Genomic DNA, 24,991 nt, shown 5'->3' on the forward strand with positions numbered 1-24,991 from the left:
GGGAAGTAACCAGGCCTGGGTTCCCATGAACAAGGAGCCAGTCTGCCCCCACTGCCTGTGGGCCAGTGGGGTCCTCCTGGGCCAGCAGCCAGTTCAAAGAGCACACCCCGTGGTACCCTAGAGGATCTGGATGTGTGTGTCAGAGCAATTGGGAGTCCTCACTAAGCAAACCTCAGCCAGGCACCCCCCAGCCATGCGCCACCCCGAGAGGGGCTGGTGTGGAGACAGCACCACGTCCTCCCTGCATCTGAACCGTGTAGGGAACAGGTGCCGGCATCTCTCCCCCAACCCCAGCCCAGCTGGGGGCCCAGGCAGGGCACGTGCAGCTCTGCCAGGGAGAAAGATACACACGCGATTACCTTGGTTGGAGAGGATGGGCTGGGGCAAGGAGGCAGAGGTGGGAGCCACGGTGGGAGGGGAGCTGCTGGGCCTGACGCACGGAGCAGCAGAGAGCCTAGAATCCTCACTGACCTGAGGAGAGGTGCCGAGTCAGTCGGGGAGAGGAGACAGATCCAGCAGAAGAGAACAAAACTCGGCAGAGCCTGAGATATGAGGAGCTCATGGCTCTCACAAACATCGGTGACAGGGAAAGAGATCTTAACTAACCCTCAGCAACCCCATGCGTCAAGTCCTATCACCACCCCTATCTCACAGGTGAGAACAGAGGGAGCGGGAAAGCCCAGGGTCATGCGGCCTGGGGGGCAGGGGGTGCAGCCAGGACTCCATGGCCCGGAGTGCTCCCTGGCCCAGTTCCACTGCAAGCCAGCTCCTTCCTCGGCTGGTTCCTCACCACCCCTCCTCCCACCTCCCACACAAAGACCCACCTTCTTCTCGGGGTTGCTTAATTTGGACTTGACCTCCTTGGCTTTCTGAATCGCTTTCAGCACTTCCACTGTGTCCAACTCCTTCTCTGTGGTCACTGTGTTGTCGAGACAGACCTACAGTGTCCAGAAAATGGCTATCAGCATAGGTGCTGGCAAGCATGGAGGGAGAATGGCAGGGTCCCACCAAGGTGTGGGCCAGGCCCCGTGAGGACACAGGAGGCTGCAGAGGCTCAGCCTGCTGGGAGGTGAGCTCCTCGCCACCCATGGAAGTGACCTGGGAGCTCCTTGGAGTGGCCCAGGGAGGTCCCACACTGTCTGGCCCAGTTCTGGGAGTCCCTCTCCAGGAAGGGAAGACAGGGCTGCAGGGTCCACTGAGAAGGCCTCCGGGGTGGCTGGGAGAGGGGTGAAGGTGGTGCCTTGAACTAAGCCTCCAATTATGGCGGAACTCAGATCTGCAAAGAGCAAGGGGAGGGCCTTCTGGACTGGGGAACTGGGAGGGCAAAGATATGGGAAGCAGGCAGAAGTGCAGGGACCCCACCTGCAAGTGCAGGAGGGAGCTGTGGGCCGGCAGGCAGTGGGGAGCAGCAGTGTGGTCAAATAAGGGAACGTCCCAAGGGCCTGGGAGCCAGGGAGGGGAGGAGGTGACATCTTGTGAATGTTGTCTTGGTGACAGTGTGGAGAAAGGCGCACTTGGGGCTGAAAAGAGATTGCAGGGTGGGGTCGGGGGGAGGATGCAAACAGACTCCCAGGTATCTTCCAGCCTGGGATTTGGGGAGAGTGGAGGGAGCCTGCTTGAGGCTGAGGAGACAGGTGAAACTGGAGGCAGACCTGTTGGGCTGGCGGGGCAGCAGGCGGCCACTTGGCAGACAGCAGATACTGGGCTGGGTGACGCTGGCCAAGGTGGGCAAACCCTTCAGGTTTATGGTCAGACTTTATGGCCAGAGGTTGTCCAGGAAATATAATTATTTCAGACATCTTATTCCTGACCCTTGTCTACAATAAACATTACTTTTTAACAAGTTGAAGACAGTCAGTCCCTCCACACTCAGGCTGTGCCTATTGGTTCCTGGGGAGCACCCCGACCTGAAGCTCTGACGGAGGCAAGGGGAAGCCCACTGAGGAAGCACGGCAGCCGGTGGCCCCCAAGAGGAGATGCATGAGGGAACCTTTTCCTGGGGAGGCAGCAGACTTCCCAGATCTGAAAGGCCCCTCAGGGTCAGGACGTCCTTCTGAAGCAGGCAAGTATACGTAAGCGGATGTCACCTCCAGCTGACCCCTCCCCGAGCAGCTTACCTCTGAGGCCCGCTCTCCGAACTGAGCCAGCACCTTGGTCCGGTAGTCAGGGATGATGCTCAGAGGGTTGTTCAGCAGAGCCACGTGCTCCAGACACGGGAGGCTGCCGATGCTCCTGACCTCCTCCATCTGCAAGGCATTCCCGCGTCCCTTCTTTAACACTTCAGCAAGGTAACCGCTCACTTGACAGTCAAAGAAAGGAAGCCCACCATTCTCGCTAAAGTGATCAACGCCAAGGCACAGCCACTCCAGAACCCCAAGACCCTTCTGGGGCACGGCTCACCTGTTCGATTCTGTTATCGCTAAGATCCAGGTTGACCAGGGAGTAGAGCTTGTGCAGGCCACTCAGACTCCCCAGGAGATTGCCTGCCAGGTTCAGGGTCTTGATGTTCCCCAGTTTGGTGTGAACCCCTTCCAAGAAGGACAGCTTGTTGTAGGACAGGTCCAGGTGCACGAGGTTGTACAGGTGCTGAGGCAGCATTGAGAACAGAGTAAAGTGGTTAAGGTCAAGGCTCCAAAGAAAGGGGACTGACATTAAGGGTGTGATGGGCCTTCCGACCTAAAACGACCAGTTCCTCTGACAGTTATTCCGAAGGGAACTCCCTCTTCCCTGCACAGGTTACAGCCCAGCTGCATCCCGCGCAGGGGCAGCACGGCCCACAGGGTAGGCACGGGCTTTGGAAATGAGGCTGTTCCGTCTTCACAATGGCGGCACATCATCTTCATCACGCTCTATTTGTATTTACACATCTTTTCTAATTTTGGGGAACTAGAGCAACAAACGCTCAGTGCATCATTGGGACCCAGAGGGAAGGGCAGCAGCCCCTGCCTTTATAAACCTCTGGTGCACCCAGACACCTTTCGAGTGCCCATGAGAGAAACCCCAGAGCATGGCCAAACTCCCAAGGCTGCATCTCAGGAGAATGGGACCTTGTGAGAAGCCTGCAGGCAATGATGGTCTCCAAAGACACAAATTACCTGCAGATTGTCCACGACCAGCACTCCATTGTGACTCAGGTCCAGGAACTCAATCTTTGGAATCAGTTTCTTGTGAAAGAAAAGATAACACATGACGTTATCCTAGGAAGCTGGACCCCACATGGCCCCTGGACATGGTGGACAGACAACCTGGGAGGCTTCCTCCTGACCACGGACTCCTGGGCTGGCCATCTGTGCAGGGCCCCTGACGTGACACCTCCCAGTGCCCACCCAGCAGCACGTCCTCAGGAACACATAACACAGGGACTCCAGTACTGAGCATGACCCACTGTTTTTACGGAACACTTGGCTTGTAAAACTGACAAATGGCAAGGTTGCAGACAGAAGGTGTGTCCTTCAACTCTACCCACACCCACTGAGAGGCACAAGTACAGGAATCACAGTCCTACTGCCCAAGTACCATCTGGATGTCACTCTTACAAGGGCACATCTGGAACCTTTCTTTTTTTTGGCCGTGCCACGTGGCATGCGGGATCTTAGTTCCCTGACCAGGGATCAAACCCATGCTCCCTGCAGTGGAAGTGCACAGTCTTAACGACTGGACCAGCAGGGAAGTCCCTGGAACCTATAGACTGATTTTTCTGCTACACTCCTTGGGAATAAATTTCACCACTTATTGTGTTTCTGTTCTATCAAATGTACATGCAATTAATACACTTCATTTGGTTCTAAGCACTCCTCACCTCGTTTAAATAACCCCATTTTGAAATTAACTTAAAAATTGCAGGCAATGCACAGAGCACTGGGTACAGGTTTTCGGTGGTCTTTCTAGAAAAAGCCAGGTTAAATACCCAACCCAGGGTCTGGTCAGGCCATGGAGAGCGTACCACAGACTCATCGATCTCAGAGATGCTGTTGTGGCTCAAGTCCAGAGCGGTCAGCGCCTGCCACGTGGGGATGACGGCAGTCACAGTGCCCTCCAGGGCTGCGCCTGCTGGCTCCCACTCATCAAATTCTGAGGCTTCAGGAACAAGGACTTCCTGTGTAAGAACATCTGGTGAGCACCACACGTGGGCCCTCATGCAACACTGACTGGGAACACAATCATTGCAAAATTTCAGGAAGGGCTGGAGCATATTTAGTATGTGGAAGTGAACTTGCATTAAAATGGGGCTTTTGGTTCATATGCCTTGAAATGATTGTGAAATAACTGGAGTTCAGAAACATAACAGCCACTTGGAATATGTTCTGGCCCTACTTGAGCAAATGCTTTTCCAGCTCCCAAGAGCCTAGTTATACGGTGATGCCTTTTCTGGCTTAAATCTCAGAGACTGAAGGTCAGAACTTGCAGTGTTTCCAGGCAACTGTGCTTTACAAGCTGGCACTGCGGTCCCCGTGGTGGACAGTAGGCCCTTTAACCATTACTTCACAAGGTAAAATCCAGCAGTCCTGAGACAGGGGAGCAGCACGGAGCACAGGGGCACCATCCAAGGGGAGGGAGGCAGGCAGGCCTCCTCCTTTCGATTTCTGATGCCCTTTGATAAGACCTCTCCTCTCCTCTTTCAATGGATCATCTTGGGCTCCTTGAGCCAGGCAGCAGGGAGTGCCTCCCAGAGGGGCAAGGCTGCCTGACACAAGCCTCCTTCTTTCAGCCAGTAGCCTCAAGACAAAGACTTTTCACCAAACCCAAATCTTGATCAGACACTCTAAGTTCTAAAAGTGCCGCAATGTTTCTTTCTAGAAGAATTTTAACATTACTAAGATGCAACCCATAAAGAGAGAGATCTCTTACACTCTCACTTTGCCTATTTGTGTCACTCACATACAAACAACAGGGCCCAGCATACACAACTTGGCCTGTCTACTCAAGTCCACTGAGAACAAGATATGAACAAGTGCCACACCGAGGCTTTCTATGTTTAGAGAAACATTTCTATCAGTCCACCTAATAAATGTTCTGACACTCGCCGCTGCTAAACAATTTGGTTATTAAAAAAACAGTGGCTTTTTCCATGGGGAGGGGTTACCCAGTTCCTTAAAATCTCTCATTTAACAGTGTTGATTTTGGACTGAAGCGTCCCAGGGACTGTCGAGCACTGGGAGGCCCCACATGAGTGAGTGGCTGCCCAGGGGAAAGTCTGGCTTCTGGTTCCTGACAGACGGCAGCAGAGTCCGCATGATCCTCCGTGGGGAGACCACAGTGCAGGACCCTGCCCCTCAAACAGCACCCTGGGCGGTCACAGGTTGCGCTTACCTTCATGGAAGTTGCTGAGAAGCGGACACTCATCGTGGCCAAGGTGGGCTTGGATGCGACCAGCCCCCGGATGCGCTGGGCATCACAGTGACTTATCTGGAACAAGAACAGCTACGTCTCAGAAACGGCATCACTGCTCCACCAGAAGTCCCGGGAAGTGGGTGTTCATCACCCACACACAAAAGGAGCACAACCATCAGTGACCCCGAATCCTTCGAGGCAGGCGGCGACTTAAACACTAAGTCTCTCCTTTCCCCAATTTTTAGTGCTAATTAAACATTCTCTGAAGTAGCTTATGAGACAATGAACCATGAACTCCATTTTCTCTGAAGGGCTGCTTGGGGCTTGGCAGCTAAACACAAAGTGAGGGGCAGGGACACCAGAGCTGGAGAGCCGATGACTTCACTGGCTTCACTTCACTGGCCTCAGTGGCCCTGCAGGAGGAGGGAGGGGTACAGGCCAAAGCACCCTCCCTCAAGCCACCTGCCCAAGTGCTACACACCCCATCCGGCGGAGCCTCAGCCTGCTCAGCCAGGCACTCCTCTCACTTCCCAGCCCCACTCACCTGTGCTGGTCGAGGCACAAATGCTCATCAAGGGAGTGGCCCTCAAGGTCTCTGAGACAATTCCAGCACATCGCAGAGTCAGACACAGCTGAACTCAGATCCCAGCTTCCCCCTCGTTAACTGTGTGATCCTGGCCAAACTTCCTTACCTCCCTAAGCCTCGGTTTCCTCAACTGTAAAATGGGAATACAAGTTCCCACTTCACATGGTTGAGAAGATTCCATCAAGGAGTGAACATCAGACATGGGGCAAAGGGCTGAACACAAAAGCACTGATTTCTCATTGCTGAGATGAGAAATTTTTTATTATTCATTACTGAGTCTCCTCTCATTTATTTAAAAAGTGGTTAACAAAATTGGCATTGTGAACCCAGGAGTTTAGCAGTGAGTAATGCAAAGTATTTCTTGTTAGGTGTAGGCATGCCAGAGAGCAGAGGACCCTCCAAACCATCTGCTGATCTGCCTTGGGAGACAAAGACTTGGAATTGGCTCTGCCTGACCCTCAGGATGGCTTCCCAGCACCTCAACTCGCACAATGAGGAAGCCCAGAAGGAGCTGGGCACTGGTGCTCCATCCTGTCCAAATGCTGCAGGGGTGGGGACATGCAGACCAGCCAAGAGTAACAGAAGCCCCTCTTTCTCCGCCTTCATATGGGCCTGACTTACCTAAATGGAATCTGCCACATACTGACAAACAGAAAAGCAACAGTGCCTTACAATTAAATTCAGACGCCTAACACTGGGAACACTCGCTAGCCAAAGATAGGATGGTCAGAATGCAAGACCATCCTGCACAGGGCTCAGCCCCGCCTGCATTCCAGGGGCCCTGGGCCTTACCTCCACCTGATGAAGAGACTTGAATATTGACAGATCAAAAGGCAGGAGCTGCTCCTGAATGTTGCTGGTCCCAAAAGGTCCTTCTGTGCCAGACACCTACAGCCAAAAACAACCAAATAAATGGCTTGAATTAGAGATGCTGCTGTAACAACCACATCCCATCCATGTTCACAGGGCGGTGCTACAGCAACTACCAAACCGCACTCGAAGCTTCGCCTGGCTGTGAGAGTCAGGCTGGGCATGTACTCCCACTCACCACTTCCACGGTCAACAAAGCAGGCTAAGGGCAAGGTTTAAAGCGAGGGGCCATTGGTTCATGACTGCCCCCTGGTGCTCAGAGCCGAAAGCACAGTGCGAAGATCACCAAATGCAGCCTTCCTCCCCTCAGGGCCCACGGAGTCCACACACACACACACACACACACACACACACACACACACACCACACCCCCCCCCCCCCGCCCAGGCTAGGAGGTGCGTGCCCACGACTGAGTAGCTCTCCCTGACCAAGCTGCCCCATCTTTACCTTAAGGTACTTAAGGCGACAGGTGAAGTCCAGGATGTGCCCCAGGTCAGTCTTGGCATCCCCACTGGCGCACGTGGGCTTTCCCTGCTGCAGCTGCTCGGTGACCGCGTACAGCTGCAGGGGCCTGATGGCAAAGACCTCGCCGGCCCCCAGGAGCTGTTCTCCTGCAACAGCCATAGCCCGTGGGGTGAGCACTGAGCCCCAGCCCCATCCCCATTGTGCGGCCAGGGCACCGGCACACCTGGCCAACAGTGGACAAGCACTTGGTCAGCACCCATTAGATGCACCGAGTCAGGAGGAAGCCATGGTCCTGAGAATGCAGGAGCGGCCCCCCTCCTGAGCTGACTGCACGCAGGGGAGACCCAGGACACGTGATTACAAAGGAGGGAAGGGCCACGGAAATTTGCAGCTGGGGAACCTCCCTGAGGTGAGGATGAGTTAAAATCTGAGGCACTGGGCCAGGAGAAAGCTGATGCAGGCAGCACTGTGGGCATCGGGCCCACGCTGCCACCTCCAAGATGCAGACATCTCAAGGTTAGGTGAGGCCTAAGGTGCCAGCACAGTACAGGGCCTGAGAGCAGGAGGGGGTTCTGAGCCAAGCCAGACAGACTGGCATTTGGTCCTCGTTTTGCTCCTTCCAACCATGCTACCTGCCTTCAGGCAGGTAACTGGGCCTCTTATCCTCAATGTCCTTCTCTGGCCCTCCTGGGGGGAGGCAGTTAAGATACAAACACAAGGCTAGACCACAAGCACTCTTTACATCTTAGCTATCATTACTGTGCTCTCTGGCAGGGCCGCGAACCTAAGTCAGCTTCTGTTTGCCATCGGAATCTTTTTAGGTAAGGACAGACCCAGTGCAAAGGGCAGCATGCCACCCACCTTCCAGAACTCCACCATAAGGCCCTGGAATAGCTCCTGAGCCTGAGATTAGCCCCTGACACAAGGACCCGGGGGTCCTAAGGTGAAGAATACAGCTCCTCAGACCTGCAGAACAGGTAGGTGGGCAGGCCTGGCTGTGGACCAGGTCCAGGGATTTGGGCAACCCCAGGGAGGTGGGCCCTGGTTAGGACTCACTTGGCACAGAGCAACTGTGCCACCCAGGGCCCCTGGCTGCCTAACAGGGCTGGGCAAGTTGCACCCAGTATTTTAAGGACCCCTGGCCATATACCTTTTTCAAAGAGCTCCTCAGCCAGTGCTGCAGTGATGCCATTAATCTCCTGCAGAGAAAACAAAACCCACAGTCAGGAAATCCACCTGCTCCCAGTCACTGGGAGTTGCACATTCCCTGCTATCTACCCCCTCTGCTGTTGCAATGCTAGCTCTCCAGAAAGTAAAACAAAATGGAGAGAATAAACTAAAATGAATCAAGGAGCTCAGAAAGGTAAACAATATTTCCAGCTAAAGGGATATTTGAAATGTCTCCTCCAAAGGAGAACCGAATAGACTAACACTGCAACTCCAAGGCCACTCAGGCACTGGCTGAGAACACCAGGCCCGGGAGGCTGCAAAGCTTGGCCATGTCAAGAGCGGGCTGGGAAACCAGCAGCTCCCCAGACTGGCCCTGGGACATTCCTAGGAGAGGCATGGTAGAGAGACAGTCCTGTTTCTTCTCGAAGAGGGGCTCCCATCACCCTGCTGGGAAAAAGGGCCTCCCAGAGCTAACCCTGCCTGAGAGCGACCATTTCTATCGACACTCATGTCCCACAGGTATCTTAGGAAAGAGCAAGCACCCGCTCTCTTCCTGTGCCCATCCCTTCAAGCCCTGCAACAGCACCACTCAGCCCAGGGTCATGAGAAAGAGGCAGGAAAGGATTTCCTTTTAGAGTGATGGGATAAAGGAGACACGACAAGGACAAGCCTTCAGTCATAGTAAACAGCTAACATGCTGGGGTGCTAATTCACACCGGGCAATGGCCTGAGCACTCCCCACCCAGTGGCTTGCTCAGTCCTCCCAACGCCCTAGGCCAGGAGGCCCTTATTTTGAATCCTGTTTCACAGGTAAGCAAACTGAGATGGCCAGGTGCTGTAGTTCTCAATTTTACATGGCTAGAAACTAGCAAAGCCCCACTCCCAAGAACTTGGTCTTGAATCCTCTCTGTTCACAACCAATTGCCTCAGCATTTCAGTGGTGTAGCCGTGGGGTTGGCAGGGCCCTGGGGCCCGCAGCCCCACATCCTGCAGGTAAGAACTGTAACTAATTGACAGATGGCAGCCAAACGGACTTTCATAAACAGGTCCAGATGGAGGCTGCAAAATCGCCTTTGTAACTCACAGGAACACCTCTGCCACCAGGACAAGCAATTCACGTGTTTACCAGACTCAAAAGGTACCACGTTGCATGAGACACGGTGTCCTTTTCCTGTTTTTCTCTCAGTTGCTCATCTCTTCCTTACCTTTTATACACAGAGGATACTTTACAGGTTGTTTATGTGCTGCAAATATCTTCTTCCTGTCTGTGTATGCCTTTTACCTACACTCACCCTGTTTCTCCCAACAGAGAGAGGTTTGTCAAGTTCATGTTTTTAAACCTGTGATTCTTTTTCTTTGTCATTTCTGGGACCTCTTCCCCCACCTCAAGATTATAAAACACTCCCCTAATTTCTCCTTTTAGTATTTTAAGGTATTTGTTAAAAATAAAATGTTTATTTCATCTGCTTGAAATTCAGTTTATATATAATATGAGAATAACTTCCCCTTATTCTCACACATGAACAAAAAGCCAAAGGGAGAAAAATGAGCAAACACAGCTCCAGCATTAAGGGGCTCAGAGTCTGGCAAGACACAGGGTCAAATGTAAAAGGGCCACCAGAGGGGCAGAGCAGGCTCTGAGCAAGAGAGGCTCCAGCCAGTGAGAGGAGAGGGCATCAGTTCACTCCGAAGTTCAACTTCACTCTCTCACAACAACTCAGTTACGTTTTCCTTGGCTGCTGTGAAGAACCGAAGATCAGTAAGACCTAGGAACGACCCAAAGGCTCATTTCTCTACCTACACCTTTGAGAACCAAGCCCTGTCTTCAGATCAGCACTGCCCCATCCTGCCTGTAGTCAGAACGCCTGGACAGCCTTAAAAGATACAGATTCCTGAGCGGCTCCCAGAGGCCTGATCCTCACCCACCTCCAATACCCAAGAGCAGCTGCCCAGCCTCTCCAGCCCCTTATTGACACTGGGCTCCTAGAAGGTCTCCCGTGGGAAAAGGGTTCCCTGTCCACCCTTAGTGCCCAACAACCTTCACCCTCAAAGTTACACTTCTCTGGGCAGCTGCCGTCAACACCAGCCCTGCTAAGGAGATAGGGCTGGAATTTCCAGAAGACACAGAAAGCCGAGAGACAGTGAGAGCCAAGGGCTCATGCTAAGCAAAGAGCATGTTTCCACTTCTGAACAATCTAAAAAGCAGACTATGTAACAATTTCTTTCCCTGCTCTTGGGCCACAGGAAGTGTGCCCTGTGGCAAAACGATCTACTTAGTTTCCCAGGCTGATCTTCTTCACCTTGGGAGACCCTGAATCAAAGAGGAACAAAGAAATGCCTCAGCCCGCAAATCTAGAGCACAGGTCTCTTCTGCCTCCTCAGGGTGCTCTGACTGAACTGTGGCCTTGTGTGCAAAGGTGAGCAGCCCCTTGCCAGGAGGAAATGGGGTAGGGGGGACAGTGGGCCCCAGTCTAAGCTCCTGTAGATTCTGCTCAGAGGTCACCTGTGGGAACAGGTAACCCCACCCACACCCCACCCAATCCTGCTGAAGGGACTTGAAGTGCTTCAGGGTCCCACAAATGTCTGAACTGAAATGCATTAAAAAAAAAAAAAAAAAAAAACAGACATTCTTTATACTTCAAAATTTTTTTCAATTAAAAAAAATTAGCTATGTTTAAAAACTAAAATACCCACCTCCAAACGTGTTACAGACCAATCAATCAGCCACCTGCCAGGTCACATGCTGGTTTGCAGCCTTGGGCAGCGGTGTGAGCTGCACACAAACGCACCATGGACTAGTAGGCTGGTGCTTGGCAACTACTGCTCTGACTGAGCATGTCTGTGCATGCAGAACCCCACAACCCACTGCCCCCGGGAGCGCAGACCCTACTCAATGAATAACCCCAGGCCAGCCCGACACTCCTGCCTGACACAGGCTCGAGCACAGAGTGCGTGTCAGTGGGACATTAACAGGGGACTCAATTACACATCGTTGTGTGGTTAACACACACACACTAAGGGCTGGGAGTCCTTGTATAATTTATTTCACGCCTGTGAGGCACGCTAGCAGAAGTCAGGTACATTAGGTGCATAAAAATTCCCGATGGATAGATTCAAGCCTAAGCTTTGGCTGAGGAGAGTTCCAAGACTGTAACTAAGTTGCAAAGATATCTGCTATCACTTACAGCCTCTGTATTTTGCAACTATAACAAATCACCAAAGGCTGCCTTTAAGATGGTAACAGTTCGGGCTTCCCTGGTGGCGCAGTGGTTGGGAGTCCGCCTGCCGATGCAGGGGACACGGGTTCGTGTCCCGGTCCGGGGGGATCCCACATGCCGTGGAGCAACTGGGCCCGTGAGCCACAACTACTGAGCCTGCGCGTCTGGAGCCTGTGCTCCGCAACAAGAGAGGCCGCAATAGTGAGAGGCCCGCGCACTGCGATGAAGAGTGGACCCCGCTTGCCGCAACTAGAGAAAGCCCTCGCACAGAAACGAAGACCCAACACAGTCATAAATAAATAAATAAATTTATAAAAAAAAAAAGATGGTAACAGTTCTATCCTATCTCCTGATTTCAAATTTCAAAAAGTGGCTTTGTTCTAGCCAACTGGTTTTAAAGTAAAAAAATGATACAAATACCACTGGTGACAAGAAGTGAGTGCCTTTCCTAACGAGGAGAGCTGGCACTGGCTGGGACCCAGTGAGCCCCTGCCACGGGCCCATCGCTCTTCTCGGTCCTTCACCTTCACCGCACGGTCTCCTGCAATCCTCAAGAGCCCGGGATCATCACTCTCCAGCTCACAAGAGGAACTGGGACACAGGGGTTAAAAAGACTGCCTTGGAATAAACTGTCAGGAAGCAGCAGGGCTGGGAGACAAACTCAACTCTGCCTGCCTGTCAGACATCCTGCCCCAAAGCGGTGTGTGCTGAAATTCTGCGTGGGATTCCACTTTACTGAATTTGAAGCCCTCTGCTCTAGGGGTTCTGGGATGAGGTCTGTCCCTGAGGGTGCAGGAACACTAGGGCAGAGTTATCTGGAGGGAGAGAGCCCAGCAGTAGGCCAGGGCTGAGGTGTGCCCTCTCACTGCAACACAGGTCTGCCCTGGCCTCTGGACACCCTATCTCAGTTGGCTGGGGAGAGAAGTGGTGCTTTCCTTCCTTGACCTTAAAATTCACACTACCAACCTCACACCACACCCCAACCTCACAGCATGTACAAAAATTCACTCCAAATGGTTAAAAGATCTAAATACAAGAGCTAAAACTATAAAACTCTTAGAAGAAAAACACAGTTGTAACTCTCTGGGACCCTGGATTAGGCAATGGTTTCTTAGATTTGATACCAAAAACACAAGCGACCAGAGGGGAAAAATGGATAAACTTCATCAAAATCTAAAACTTTTGTGTTTCAAAGAATACTATCAGGAAAATGAAGACAAACCACACAATGAGAGGAAATATTTGCATATCATATTTCTGATAAGGGTCTAATATCCAGAATATGTAAAGAACTCCTACAACTTAACAACAAAAATAACCTAATTTTTTGAAGTGCAAAGACTTTAAATACATTTCTCCAAAGGAGATATGCAAATAACCAATAAGCATATGAAAAGAAGCTCAATATTATTAGTTATTAGCCAAATGCAAATCAAAACCACCATGAGATACTTTACACCCATGAGGATGGCTACCAAAAAAGTGGACAGTAACAAGTGTTGGCAAGGGTGTGGGGACATAAGAACCTACACATTGCTGGTGGAAATGTAAAATGGTGCAGCCGCTACAGAAGAAAATTTGGCAGTTCCTCAAACAGTTAAACAGTTACCATATAACCCAACAATTCTACTCTTAGTATATACCCAAGAAAAATAAAAATATAGGTCTATACAAAAGCATACATGAATGTTCATAGCAGCCTTATTCACAAAAGCTAAAAAGTAGAAACCAGCTAAATGTCCATTAACTGATAAATGGACAAAATGTGGTGTCTCCAAGCAATAGAATATTACTCAGCCATAAAAGGACTGATGTACTGATTTATGCTAAAATATGAATGGACCTTGAGAACACTATGCTAAGTGAAAGAAGCCAGTCACAAAGTCACATATTGTATGATTCCATTTATATGAAACGTCCAAAATATGCAAATCCATACATTACGAAAGTACGTTAGCGATAGCTGATGGGTACATGGTTTCTTTTTGGGGTGATGAATGTTCTACAATTAGATAGTAGTGACAGATGCACAACTTTGTTAATATACTAAGAACCAGGGACTTGAACACTTTGCAAGAGTGAATTTTAGGGACTTCCCTGATGGCACAGTGGTTAAGAATCTGCCTGCCAATGCAAGGGACATGGGTTCGAGCCCTGGTCCGGGAAGATCCCACATGCTGTGGAGCAACTAAGCCCGTGCGCCACAACTACTGAGCCTGCGCTCTAGAGCCCGCGAGCCACGACTACTGAAGCCCGCGCACCTAGAGCCCGTGCTCCGCAACAAGAGAAGCCACTGCAATAAGAAGCCCGCGCACCGCAACTAAGAGTAGCCCCTGCTAGCTGCAACTAGAGAAAGCCTGCGGGCAGCAACGAAGACCCAGCACAGCCAAAAATAAATAAATAATTAAAAAAAAAAAAAGAGTGAATTTTATGGTATGTGAATTATATCTCAAATTTTTAAATCCACACCTCAAACAAACAGGGTTCCCTGGGTCCACCCTGTCCACTGTCAGCCCCACAAGAGGTGGAGCACATTGGGAACAATTTCAGAGCGGACACTGATGGGGCAAAGGTTATCAGAAACACTCCCTAAGGGCTTCCAGCCTATAAAAAAGGCTGACAAATCTTTTGGACCCTGTTTGTTCAAAGTCATTTGAAGATCTAGTGATTCTCAATCAGGTGCAATTTGCCCCTCAGGCAGTATTTGCCAATGAGTGGAGACATTTTTGGTTGTTACAACTTGGTGGGTGGGGGGAAGGGACGCTACTGGCATCTAGTGGGCAGAGGCCAGAGATGCTGCTCAACAATGCACAGAGGAGCTGCCACAACAATCGTCCAGCCCAAAATGTCAACAGTGCCACAGCTGAGAAACCTTGATTCAGTTTAATGATGGGTCAATCACTTTTTACAACCTTGGATTTATATAACCACGTGGCCCTTTCGATAACAGTTATTTCAAATATGTTCGAACTGCTCCAAGCAGTAGAGCATGCCTCAAACCAGAACCACAGATGTGGGGCAGGTCCCAGGCCTATCTCAGGCAAACCTATCTCAAAAGAGCAGTCCAGGCCTTTCCATGCTCAGAGGTATCCAGGAGACCTCCTCAAAGGCCCAGGTCTTTTTTCTTTTAATTTTATTTATTTATTTATTTATTTATGGCTGTGTTGTGTCTTCGTTTCTGTGTGAGGGCTTTCTCAAGTTGTGGCAAGCGGGGACCACCCTTCATCGCGGTGCGCTGGCCTCTCACTATCGCGGCCTCTCTTGTTTCGGAGCACAGGCTCCAGACGCGCAAGCTCAGTAATTGTGGCTCACGGGCCCAGCTGCTCCGCGGCATGTGGGATCTTCCCAGACCAGGGCTCGAACCCGTGTCCCCTGCATTGGCAGGCAGATTCTCAACCACTGCGAAAGGCCCAGGTCTTAAGCAATGAATTATACTTTCAAAGGGCTGCTTATCAAGTTTTAAACCTAAATAGCCAAACAAGGCTTTCTTAAAGTACAGCATTTCTTAAAATACTAACCAGTTAAGTTTATTTGAAAGACTCGCATAAGGAATGGACATTTCTTTTCACATAAGGAAAGAAAACGCAAAAAAAAAAAGTCTACAACAGGAAACTACTGCTAACCACATACATTTCTGGTATATGCCAAACAAAATCCAAAGATATATATACATATATATCTCCCATCTATAAATGCCACCCTTTTTTCCACATGGCCCCTCCAAGCCAAGAGGCCCATTGCTAGTGCTATCACCAAATTCCCAGGCTCTATCTAACACTTCAAGAAAGGTTCAGCTGTCTTACTCTGAAAATACCTCAAGACAGTTATTGTTTAAATAAGTTTGGGCCTTTAAGACCACAATCCACAGGTCCCTTCCTAAAAGGCAAGGCTGAAAAGGGAGTTTTTCCCCCTTATCTTCATCACACAAAGAGAAAACAATTAAATGTAAATTATCCAAAAATCTATCACCCAAAGACTCCTAGTATTTTGATGTATAACCTTCTAGAATTTTCCTAGACAAATATATTCATACAAGCTTTTTTTTTTTTTTTTTAATAAAAATGGGACCATACCCTAATACCATTTTCTGGCCTCTTTTCATACAGTAATATATTTGTTTTCCTACAAATCCACAGCTACACCGTCATTTTTCTAGCAGCATAATATCCAATTACATAGTTGTACCCTTTAATTTTTTTTTTTTTTTTTTTTTAAGTAGCCTTCTGTTGGGCTTTTGACTGTCTTCGGTATCTCGTTATAATCCTGGAATGACTACCTTTGTACCCATATCCTTTTCTCAGTCGCCCAGTTTTTTCCCTTAGAATAAATTCTCAGAAATGAAATTGCTGGCTTTTTAACGTTTTGGTTTCATACTGCACCAAACTTCCCTCCTTGAATTTTGACAACTCATCCTGTCACCAGCAGCCCATGACAGTTGTTCCTCCATCCAGAAGGGGATGCAGAGCTGCTCTGAGACATACAGTCCCACTGGAGGAAGCCATCTACTCTCACTCGGCACCCTGGACTCTGATGATGCCCTAAGATGGCAACATTCTGCCAACACAGACTGATCCCTTAATTAGTTTTGAGCTGGGAACCAACAACTCAACAGTCGATGCCAAGTGTCAGCTGTTTCTAATCTAACCCCATCCATTTGGATGGAAACGTAGCTCAAAAACCCATAGGCCATTTGTGCTAAACAGAACGCCTTGTGGTGGAGGAAAACCGCTCCCTGGCCACAGCCAATAGTCTAATTTAAGGCAAATCCATTGATGAACATGCTTCTGTCCGTACCCCAACCCCACCAGGATGCTCCTCCATCTTCTAACCTCAGGCTCCAGCTCCAGCCCACCTCTCCTCCAAGCTGAGGTCTACAAGGGTTTGCTGCCTGGAGTTTTGGTGGCTGTGGGCTTGTAGGCAAAGGAGAAAACCCAAGAGGAACTTACGTAGAAGTGAAAATGCAAGAAGTGGGCCAGCACTCTGGGGGCCACGTCAGGGAAGGTGGCCAGGAGTGTCTGGAGGTAGACCTCCAGATCCTTCTCCCTCTTTTCCACCAAGCTCCTGGAGTTTTTCCCAATTATCTTTTTGGGCGGAAGCAAACTTTTATCGATCTTCCTCTCTGCGACGAGCTGTAAGCAAACATAATGTCAACCACAGACCAAGAGGTTCCGTAACTGTGCAAGGCCAAGGCAACCAGCCTGAAGGCAGGTGCTTGTTATGACTTCCACAGCCCCTCCTGGCAGTAGTACCAGAATTAATGATCAAACTGCTGCACCTGGGATTTGGCCTCAAGTTTAATTAGCACTAGAAATACCAATACAATTCCAGATGAGGAGTTCCATCCCGAGGCTTTGGAGACATTCAGGAAAATAATACCTCAAGGCCCCTAAAACCACCATCTTCTCCAAACCAGAACAAAATACTTGTGCTGCAAATGACCCAGAGAAAGGCAGCTCTCTCCAAATGCAAAGAAAGAAATGGAATCACAGTCAGATATTAAAGCATAGGTTCTGGAATAGGTAAAGTCAGATGGAACAAGTTCAAGCCTGTTCCCTCCCCGGGAAACTGTCCCGGCATCTCACATCCAAGCTACAACTGACAATCTTAAAACTAAAGTTCAAATATGCTCCTTGCACACTGTCTTATGCAAGGGCTGAACTCCCAGGATCCACCAGTTTTTTTGCCAGTTACATTAATAAACCAGTTTATTAATGTAACTGGCACAGAGCCTGTTTTGCCCTAAAACAGGCACAATGGGAGCTTGGCCTAAAAGCCCCCAAGCCCTGAGACACAGGACCCCAGCTCTCAAGGGTTACCTTTTCATGTAGGTCATGGAAATCGCTGTAGCGGTGCTTGACTGTCCATTCATGGCTGCCATCAGTGACCTGGATGATGTAAACCTAAAAGGAAAAACCAAGAGCCCTTGCCCAGCCGGCAGTAAGGAAAGTGCCACCCTACCCTCAGCGATAGCTGTAGCACACCCAGAGCCCCCCAACCCCCAGGCCAAAGTTAAGCTGCTCTTGCCCACCAGCTTCTGCACCTGACCCTTACGAGCAGCAAGGCCCCCTCTCCTCCATGGCCCTAGCACTGGATCTGGCAGGCACATGGGATAAGTCTGAGCTCTATCCAACAGTGAGAAACAGAAAAGGTGGCTATCATATCAAGCCATCTCTTTAGTTTTTTAACTCCAGCCTCATGTAACTCAAAGCCCAATCCAACCTGAGCTGCAGGAAAGGAAGGCCATTCCTTCTAAGAGAGGCAAAACAGGGTCAGGTTTGGCAGGACCAGCTTTTCTGCTGTAATTCTTTCCCAGGTGCCCTGACTGTATCCTAGAAACAAGTCCTTTTCCAACGCTTTCAGCTGCTTCAGGGCTGTGATTTCTGCTGCTGAGCCAGGAGTCAAGGCACTAAGAAGCTGATGGGGGGTGGGGGGAAGCAGTGATGGGCAATTAAGCCCTATCAGAAGGGAACAAGCCATGGAGTCAAGGAAGACCTGTGTTCAAAGTCTGGTTCTGCCATTTCCTGGCTATGGTTTATGTATGTCACTTACATAAGTGACTGGGAGCCTTAAGTTGTCTGAGCCTCAGTTCCTCCATCTTAAAATCTGCTAGGTTTAAGAATCAAAGGTAATGCACACAAAATGCTTTGTAAAGGGCCTGACATGTAGCAAGCGTTCAACCAAAGGCAGGTGTGTTAATAATACTCAAATCAGCATACCCAGACAAAAGGACACGAAATGGTACCATCCAGTCCGCCTGGATCACCACCTCCCCCCACACCCATTCAGAGGAGGGACTCAGCCCTGTGCAATGAGGAGGCTTTTTGGAGCTAACCCTCCAGCTGCATGCGGTGCACGCGTGACGGCCAGCCAGCCAACAGCTCAGAGACCTCAACCCTCACCTGGATGAGGCCCCCTGGTCCTAGGGTCCCGCCCCTCTCTGCAGGATGCAGGGAAGGGGGAGGAGAAAATAATCAACTCTGCTGAAACCTCCCGGGAGGAGCAGCCATTTCTCCAGGGCCGGCCTGTTGCTCCAGGATCCGCCCCCAGCCCCTCTCCACAGCCTGGCAGCTTCCCTCCCCCTCTTCCCGCCCAGGAAAGGAGAAAGAACCAGAAAAATGACCCTCAGGAGGAGGGTTAGGATGAGGGCCAAGGGGGTGGGGTGAAGGCAGGGCCAAAGCCCCCACCCACCCCCACCCCCACCCTCCGAGAACAAAGGACAGGAGGCTGGGAGGTGCTCAGGATGCCCCCACCTTGGGGCCAGTCCCTGCTAGGCAGCCTCCGAGGCCCACAAGCCTGGTGCCCAACCCCATCCAGACCCAGGAAGGCCTCCACCTCCATCACAGTCCGCAACTGCCCCCCTTTTCTGTCCTCCATCTCCCCCACAGCCTTGAAGCGTGCGTGGGTGGTATGCTGCCCCAACTCACCGGCACACTCTAAAGCCACGAAGAGCCCTAAGGCTCCTGGGTCTCGGCCTTTCAGCCCTGAGCCACCCCCTCAGTTCCCGGGGTCTGCGCCCCACCCCTCCCCCATTCTTGTCTCTACCTCAGCGCGAAGGCCCCGTATCCCTCCTTCACTTTTTCAGCAAATCTCTACTGCAACCCCTAGACCCCCCCAAATCAAGGCCCCGCCCCTTCTCCTTCTTCACGGCCTGCACCGCCCTGACCCTTTCCCCTGATCCCATCCATAAAAGCCCCCACTCCTTAATCCCCCTTCTCCGGGACACCCTGTCACGTCCTCCCAGGCCTGCGCCCCTCCAGGCCTAGAGGACCTAGAGGGGCCTCCGCCTCAACCTGACTCCCCTCTTCCGCAGACCCCCTTTATCCCCTGATTCTCCTCAACCCTAGCCTCCTTTTCTAAACGCGTACCCTTCCCAAGCCCCCTCCCTGGGCCCCACCCCAAGACCCTCTTTCAGGAGCTGCGCGGCCCAGGCCCCTTCCCCAGATTCCGCCATCCCAGGCCCCCTCCTCAAAATCGCAGCCCGCCTACCCCCAGCTCCCCGGTTGCGGGGCTCAGACGGCCTCCCCAACACCCCCGACTCAGACTCCGGGTTCCAGCCGCCACCTCCAGTTCGGGCGCCCGAGCCCCCAGCACACCGTATACGTGTCCACGAGCTCAGAACCCACGACGCGCGCCTCCTTGGCCGGCTCGGCCTCCCGCTCGGGACCAAAGCTGCGCGCCGCCGCCGCCATGTTCCGGGCTCGGTCACTGTCGCCGCCCGGCGCAGACTGGCAGCAGCAGGGGGCGGGGTCAGCGTCCCACCGCCCCCAGGCCCCCGCCGCCCCCCGCCCCTGCCGCGCGCCGTGCAGCCATCTTGGCCCCGCCGCCTTCTCGCGCCCCCGCCGCACTACCCCCTTCGCGCGTAATTGACAGCAGCCGCCAGCGGCGCGCGTGCGCAGGACGCCGGGGACTGTCTTCTTGCGTAACCGGTACCTGCGTGGCACCGCCTGCCGCGCTCTTTGCAGCGTGGGAGAAACTGAGGGCCCATGCGGGGACTGCTCTGGGCACTGCCGCTAGGTGCCCAGGAAGGGAGGTGCGATGGCCCCGCACCTTACATGCTACCCGAAGCAAGTCACTGCCACGCCTGGCCTCAGTTTCCCTCTCCAGATAAGAGACAGTAACCACATCTCACCTGGCTCTTGGGCTCATTCCCTGGAGGGCACGAGAGGGTTGAGAGAGAAGGAAGATCTGATCTGTGCCTGGAGCCTGAGCAGGACAGAATAACTCTGGGCTGTTTCTTAACCTCTCCGAGACTCGGTGATCTCTGTCACATGGGCTTCTAGAGAATTGAGTGGGTTAATCCATGCAATGCCTGTCAGGCAGGGCAGGGAACTGGTGTAGGCTCTGTGTGAAGGAGGTGAAGGGTTAGGTGGAAGGAAGGTATATGTGCTGGCCATCTGGCACAAGACCCCCAGATGGTGTCCTACCAGAGCTCAAAATGAGGGGGCAACAGCCTGGTCCTGGACCCAGGAACTACAGTACTGGAAAGGGGAAGCACAGAGAAGCAGCCCTAACTCAGGGGAAGACCCAGGTCTAGAAAAGAGAGGTGGTAACGGAACTGGAGGGGGAGAGTCTTACACAGATGGGGCATGTGTTGGTGTATCAATATTTGTTGAATGACTGATTGAGTGCAGTCAAGCCTAGAGCTAGTACTTTTCTCCCTGGGGAGATGAGAGGTCTTGGGCATGGCTCCTCTGGCACCCTTGGCAGAAGGGCTCCAGACCACACTCTCCTGAGGTAGGTCAGTGCCTTCCTTCTCCACCAGTTCCATAGCACCATACTCTGAGCTTGGCATTCGAGGCTTCTCTTGGCACGGTCCTACACTCGCAGCCTCTTCTTGCATGCTGCTGCCCCTACTCCAGAGAGGTTTAACTTAAGGCGGGAGCTACCAAGTCAGACAGACCTTGAGCAAGTCGCCACCCCCCCAGGAGCCTCACCCACCTCCCTGGTTGGATAGGAGTTGAGCTAATGTGTATAGGGGCCTGGCCTGAGGCCCACTACATTGCAGCTCCTGTCCTGTCCTGGGCTCACGTTTTCACTCATTAAAACCTTTCCAGAGAGTCCCCTGGGGGAATGGGGGACAGAGGAAAAGAGACCTGCTCCTTGTAGCCCTTCATCGGCTCCTTGCCCTGGGCAGAGGACGCAGGACTCAGGCCAGTGTGAGATCACCAGAGCCGGGGGGAGGGAGTGGAGGATACTGCAGGCAGGGGTGGGCTGGGCGGGGAATGAGATGGGGCAGGGCTATTTAAGCCCAGGGCTGCTGGCAACCCCAGCAGCCTGCCCTGTGAGCCGCCAGTATGGATGACATCTACAAGGCTGCGGTGAGGGATGGGTCTGGGTAGGGCTGGGGTGGGTGGGCCCACTGGGGGCTCATTCAGCTCGGGATGGGGTGCAAGGTCACTCCCAGGAGGTGGTGAGGACCCAGGAGAGGACCCACATACTTTCAGCCCAGGCCTTCAAGGGGACGGTGGGTCTGGTGTTCCCGGGTGTGGAAGGGGTGAGTTTAGGGTCTGCGGGAGCTGTGCAGGGTGGTGGAGGAGGATGTCGAAGCTTTCGCATCACGTCTAGACCTGTCTCCAAACGTCTATAGTCTGTGTCATTGTCTCCAGGCCACATCTCTCTGCGTTGGTGTCTCTGGTCGCTTTCCCAGTCTCTTTCTGTCTCTTTGTTCCTCCTAGGCTCTTCCTCTGTGGCTCTGTCGCTGTTTCCCTGCCCCCCATCTCTGTCCCTCACATTCTGCTTCTCACACACTCCCAATCCCCCACCCCCTCCAGTCCCCTTGACTGGCTGAAGATGCTGTGGAGGGTGGGACAGGGGTTGTGAGAAGGGGGCTGCAGAGCCAGAATCCTGAGCTGGAGAAGGGGCTTTGAAGTTTGAGGCAGGGAGGGAGGGACTGGGAAGAAGGAGCAGAGCACTGGGGCCCCAGCCCCCATCCGGCCTGGCAGGCTCAGGGCTCAGTGGCTTAGCCAGGGCTAAGGGCTAGTGGGTGGTCACCCCAAGTCCCTGCTGGGGCCGCTGAAGGGCTTCAGATGCTATTCTATCTCTGGAGGGGGCGTGTTGCTGACCTACCCCCAGCACAGAGACAAGGACATTTGACACAGACAGCTGTCCACAAGGGAACCCCTCCCTCAGCCCTGGGAAATGTGGCCCCATTCCTGGGCAGGGAAGGGCTATGGCTGGCTATAGGGGTGCCCCTGCCTATCCTGCAGGAGTCCGTGGAGCTGGTGGGGGAACACCAGCCCTCCACCCTGTGCCCATACAAGGCCTGGCAGGGCCAGGGACTAATTTTGGCTCCTGAGGCACCAGCAGGCCAGGGGGCCAGATAACGCTGCCCCACCCCTGCATGCCAGAGTCCCCAGAACAATCACCAGGTTTAACTTTGTCCCCTGTTAAAAATAGCCCAGTGGCTACCCCGGTCAGGTTACAGTGGGCGGCTTTGCCCACCCCCACACTGGTTTTATTGTTCCAACCTGAGGGACAGCTGTCTCTCAGGCCACCCAGCTTGGGTTTCGGTGGGGGGTGGGGGCGAAAGGGCGTTGAGTGGTCACTGACTATTGTTACTCAGGGTCACCTTAGTCCTGGAGGGGGTGCCCACCTGTCACCCTGGTCCTGAGCCCAGTCTCAGTGAGGCCAGCTGGGTCACCTCAGGATTCTGGGGACTAGGAGGGAGAACTGAGGCCTCTGCTCTGTGACCTGGGAATGGCCTGCGTCTTCCGGGCTTCAGTCTTCCCACCTGTGGAATGGGTTGGTTTCCTCGACAGCAGTTAAGGCCTGAGCCTGGGTCCTGAGACCTCTTTTCCTCTCTAGGTAGAGCAGCTGACAGAAGAGCAGAAAAATGGTGAGTACCCCAACATGCATGTGGGGGAACAGCAGAGCCGGGCTGGGGGAGCATGAGGACCCCAGGCTGGAGGCCAGAGGCTGGGGTCCCTCTCCCTGTGACCTCAGAGGTCTCAGAGGGAAGTGGGCAGGTTAGCAGGTGGCCCTAGGGGTCTGGCCTTCCAGGTTCTTGGCTGCTGAGCCCTGGCTGCTCTGTCTCCCCTCCTCTCCTATTGGACGCAGAGTTCAAGGCAGCCTTTGACATCTTCGTGCTGGGCGCTGAGGATGGCTGCATCAGCACCAAGGAGCTGGGCAAAGTGATGAGGATGCTGGGGCAGAACCCCACACCTGAGGAGCTGCAGGAGATGATTGACGAGGTGGATGAGGATGGTGAGCCCCTTTGCCCCCCCGCCCCGGCCCCAGGCCCATAGTGCCCCCAACTCTCTGGGGACCTGCATCCTGGCTCTGCCACTTATTACTCTGTGCCCTTAAAGGAGCTGTTTAGCCTCTCTGAGCCTTGGCCGTATCATCTATAAAATGGGCACAATGACCACACTCGTCTCACAGAGTTGCTATGAGGATGCAGTGAGAACAGTGGGGTCTAGTGTCAAGGGCAGTGCCAGCCATTCTGACCGTTTCTCTCTAATGGCTGTGCTGCCCACCCCCTCAGGCAGTGGCACAGTGGACTTTGATGAGTTCTTGGTCATGATGGTTCGGTGCATGAAGGATGACAGCAAAGGAAAGTCTGAGGAGGAGCTTTCTGACCTCTTCCGCATGTTTGACAAGTGAGTGTGTGACCCTTGACCTCTGACCCTGACCCTAGCAGAGCTGGGCAGAGGGGGACAGTCTTGTGACCTCGAGGCCTCAGTCTCCCGTTCTGTGCAATGCGGGATGAGATGCCCCATCTCCCAGTGGCCCTTCCTTACTTCCCGGGGTCTTGAGCAGGGCTGCCTCTTCCCCTCTCCCTGCCCCTACCATGGGCTCTGAGGCCCCCCTCACCCAACTGGCAGAAACGCTGACGGCTACATCGACCTGGAGGAGCTGAAGATCATGCTTCAGGCTACGGGTGAGACCATCACAGAGGACGACATTGAGGAGCTCATGAAGGATGGTGACAAGAACAACGATGGCCGCATTGACTATGACGGTGAGTAGGGGTGCGCTGAATCCCCACTGCCCATGCCCTGCCCAGCCCTGACCTCTGACCTATGCCTGCCCCTCTCTCACAGAGTTCCTGGAATTCATGAAGGGGGTGGAGTAGACACCGACCTTCTCCCAGAGCTGCCTGTGCCACCTTCCAACTCCAGCCGGGCCCCGGGGTTAGGGGCAGGGGGCTAGGGTCCCCAGGATGTGAACTTGGGTGTGTCCTTGACCACGGGCCCTCCCTGACTACCTCCCCCAGCCCTGTCCTAGGGAATGCAAATAAAGCCCTGCTCCCTGGAGGCCTGGTGTCTGGCTTTCATTCCCTAATCTTCACTAGGGTCCATTCCTGTCCTGACCGTTTCTGTCCCTGTCCCAGAACCTGTGCTCTAACCACCCTTGCACACCACCTTCTGCAGGAGGGGTGAGGTTAGATCAGAGACTACCACGCTCCATACCCACCTGGCTCCCTTCTATAACTGCTGGTACCCAGGCCCCGTCTCCAGCAATTCCACACCTGGAGTCTGTGGTGGCCCAGGAATCTGCATTTCACAGGCTCCTGGGGGCCATGGCTTTAGTCAGCCAGTTGGCAGCCAAGGGGTCCTATACTTGGAGAGGGCAGTCACTCAGCGCCAGGCTAGGCCCTGGATGCCACTTGGCATGGCTGCCATGGCTCCCTCTCGCTCCTGGTTGGGAAGAAGCAGGGCACTGTGGGGGCTCGGCGGGCCTGTGGCTCCAGTCCATCTGCCTGCTCACCTGGATTTCCTGCCGGCGACGTTGACTCCCCGGGACCGAGGGGCATATCGTCTACTCCCCTTGCCCATTTGACAGGTAAGGACCCTGGGGCCCAGAGAGATTCAGGGGCCTGTCAAGTTCATCCAGTGAGTCTGGGGGAGAG

At 52.9% G+C, this 24,991-nt stretch overlaps 2 protein-coding genes across 7 annotated transcripts in view; one reads left to right on the top strand and one right to left on the bottom strand.

Annotated features, from left to right (window-relative positions):
- NISCH (nischarin) overlaps positions 1-20,143 on the bottom strand; it is a 44,355-nt gene extending 24,212 nt beyond the window's left edge. For 2 of the 6 annotated variants that reach the window (XR_009009517.1, XM_007174740.2), the window contains exons 1-13: positions 19,734-19,999; positions 17,457-17,540; positions 16,587-16,769; positions 8,403-8,451; positions 7,235-7,398; positions 6,710-6,805; positions 5,311-5,406; positions 3,944-4,096; positions 3,096-3,164; positions 2,401-2,586; positions 2,118-2,246; positions 825-938; positions 360-471 (exon numbers count right to left, since the gene is read on the bottom strand). Coding sequence is in view for 5 of the 6 variants with exons in the window: in XM_007174740.2 (XP_007174802.2) it covers positions 360-471; positions 825-938; positions 2,118-2,246; positions 2,401-2,586; positions 3,096-3,164; positions 3,944-4,096; positions 5,311-5,406; positions 6,710-6,805; positions 7,235-7,398; positions 8,403-8,451; positions 16,587-16,769; positions 17,457-17,540; positions 19,734-19,829 (1,531 nt within the window). In the remaining variant the exon portion in view is untranslated. Of the gene's footprint in view, positions 1-359; positions 472-824; positions 939-2,117; positions 2,247-2,400; positions 2,587-3,095; positions 3,165-3,943; positions 4,097-5,310; positions 5,407-6,709; positions 6,806-7,234; positions 7,399-8,402; positions 8,452-16,586; positions 16,770-17,456; positions 17,541-19,626; positions 19,646-19,733 lie in introns of those variants that run through there. The other 4 variants (XM_057554921.1, XM_007174741.2, XM_057554922.1 and 1 more) reach the window with 3 other exon arrangements.
- Positions 20,144-21,381: 1,238 nt separating this feature from the next.
- TNNC1 (troponin C1, slow skeletal and cardiac type) lies at positions 21,382-24,395 on the top strand. Its single transcript, XM_007174739.3, has 6 exons — positions 21,382-21,458; positions 22,945-22,975; positions 23,197-23,343; positions 23,624-23,738; positions 23,964-24,100; positions 24,183-24,395. The coding sequence occupies exons 1-6, from the start codon at positions 21,435-21,437 to the stop codon at positions 24,212-24,214; spliced, it is 486 nt and encodes a 161-aa protein (XP_007174801.1). The 5' UTR covers positions 21,382-21,434; the 3' UTR covers positions 24,215-24,395.
- The last annotated feature ends 596 nt before the right edge of the window (positions 24,396-24,991 follow it).

This window comes from Balaenoptera acutorostrata, chromosome 10, assembly GCF_949987535.1.
Source record: "Balaenoptera acutorostrata chromosome 10, mBalAcu1.1, whole genome shotgun sequence".
Lineage (NCBI taxonomy): Eukaryota > Metazoa > Chordata > Mammalia > Artiodactyla > Balaenopteridae > Balaenoptera > Balaenoptera acutorostrata.

What these genes read in the sequence shown, in the direction of transcription:
- TNNC1 (XM_007174739.3), top strand. Translation starts at nt 21,435, where the DNA reads ATGGATGACATCTACAAGGCTGCG. An exon ending in GACAGAAGAGCAGAAAAATG is followed by an intron (nt 22,976 to 23,196) that starts GTGAGTACCCCA and finishes TATTGGACGCAG; the next exon opens with AGTTCAAGGCAGCCTTTGAC. An exon ending in CTCTTCCGCATGTTTGACAA is followed by an intron (nt 23,739 to 23,963) that starts GTGAGTGTGTGA and finishes CCCAACTGGCAG; the next exon opens with AAACGCTGACGGCTACATCG.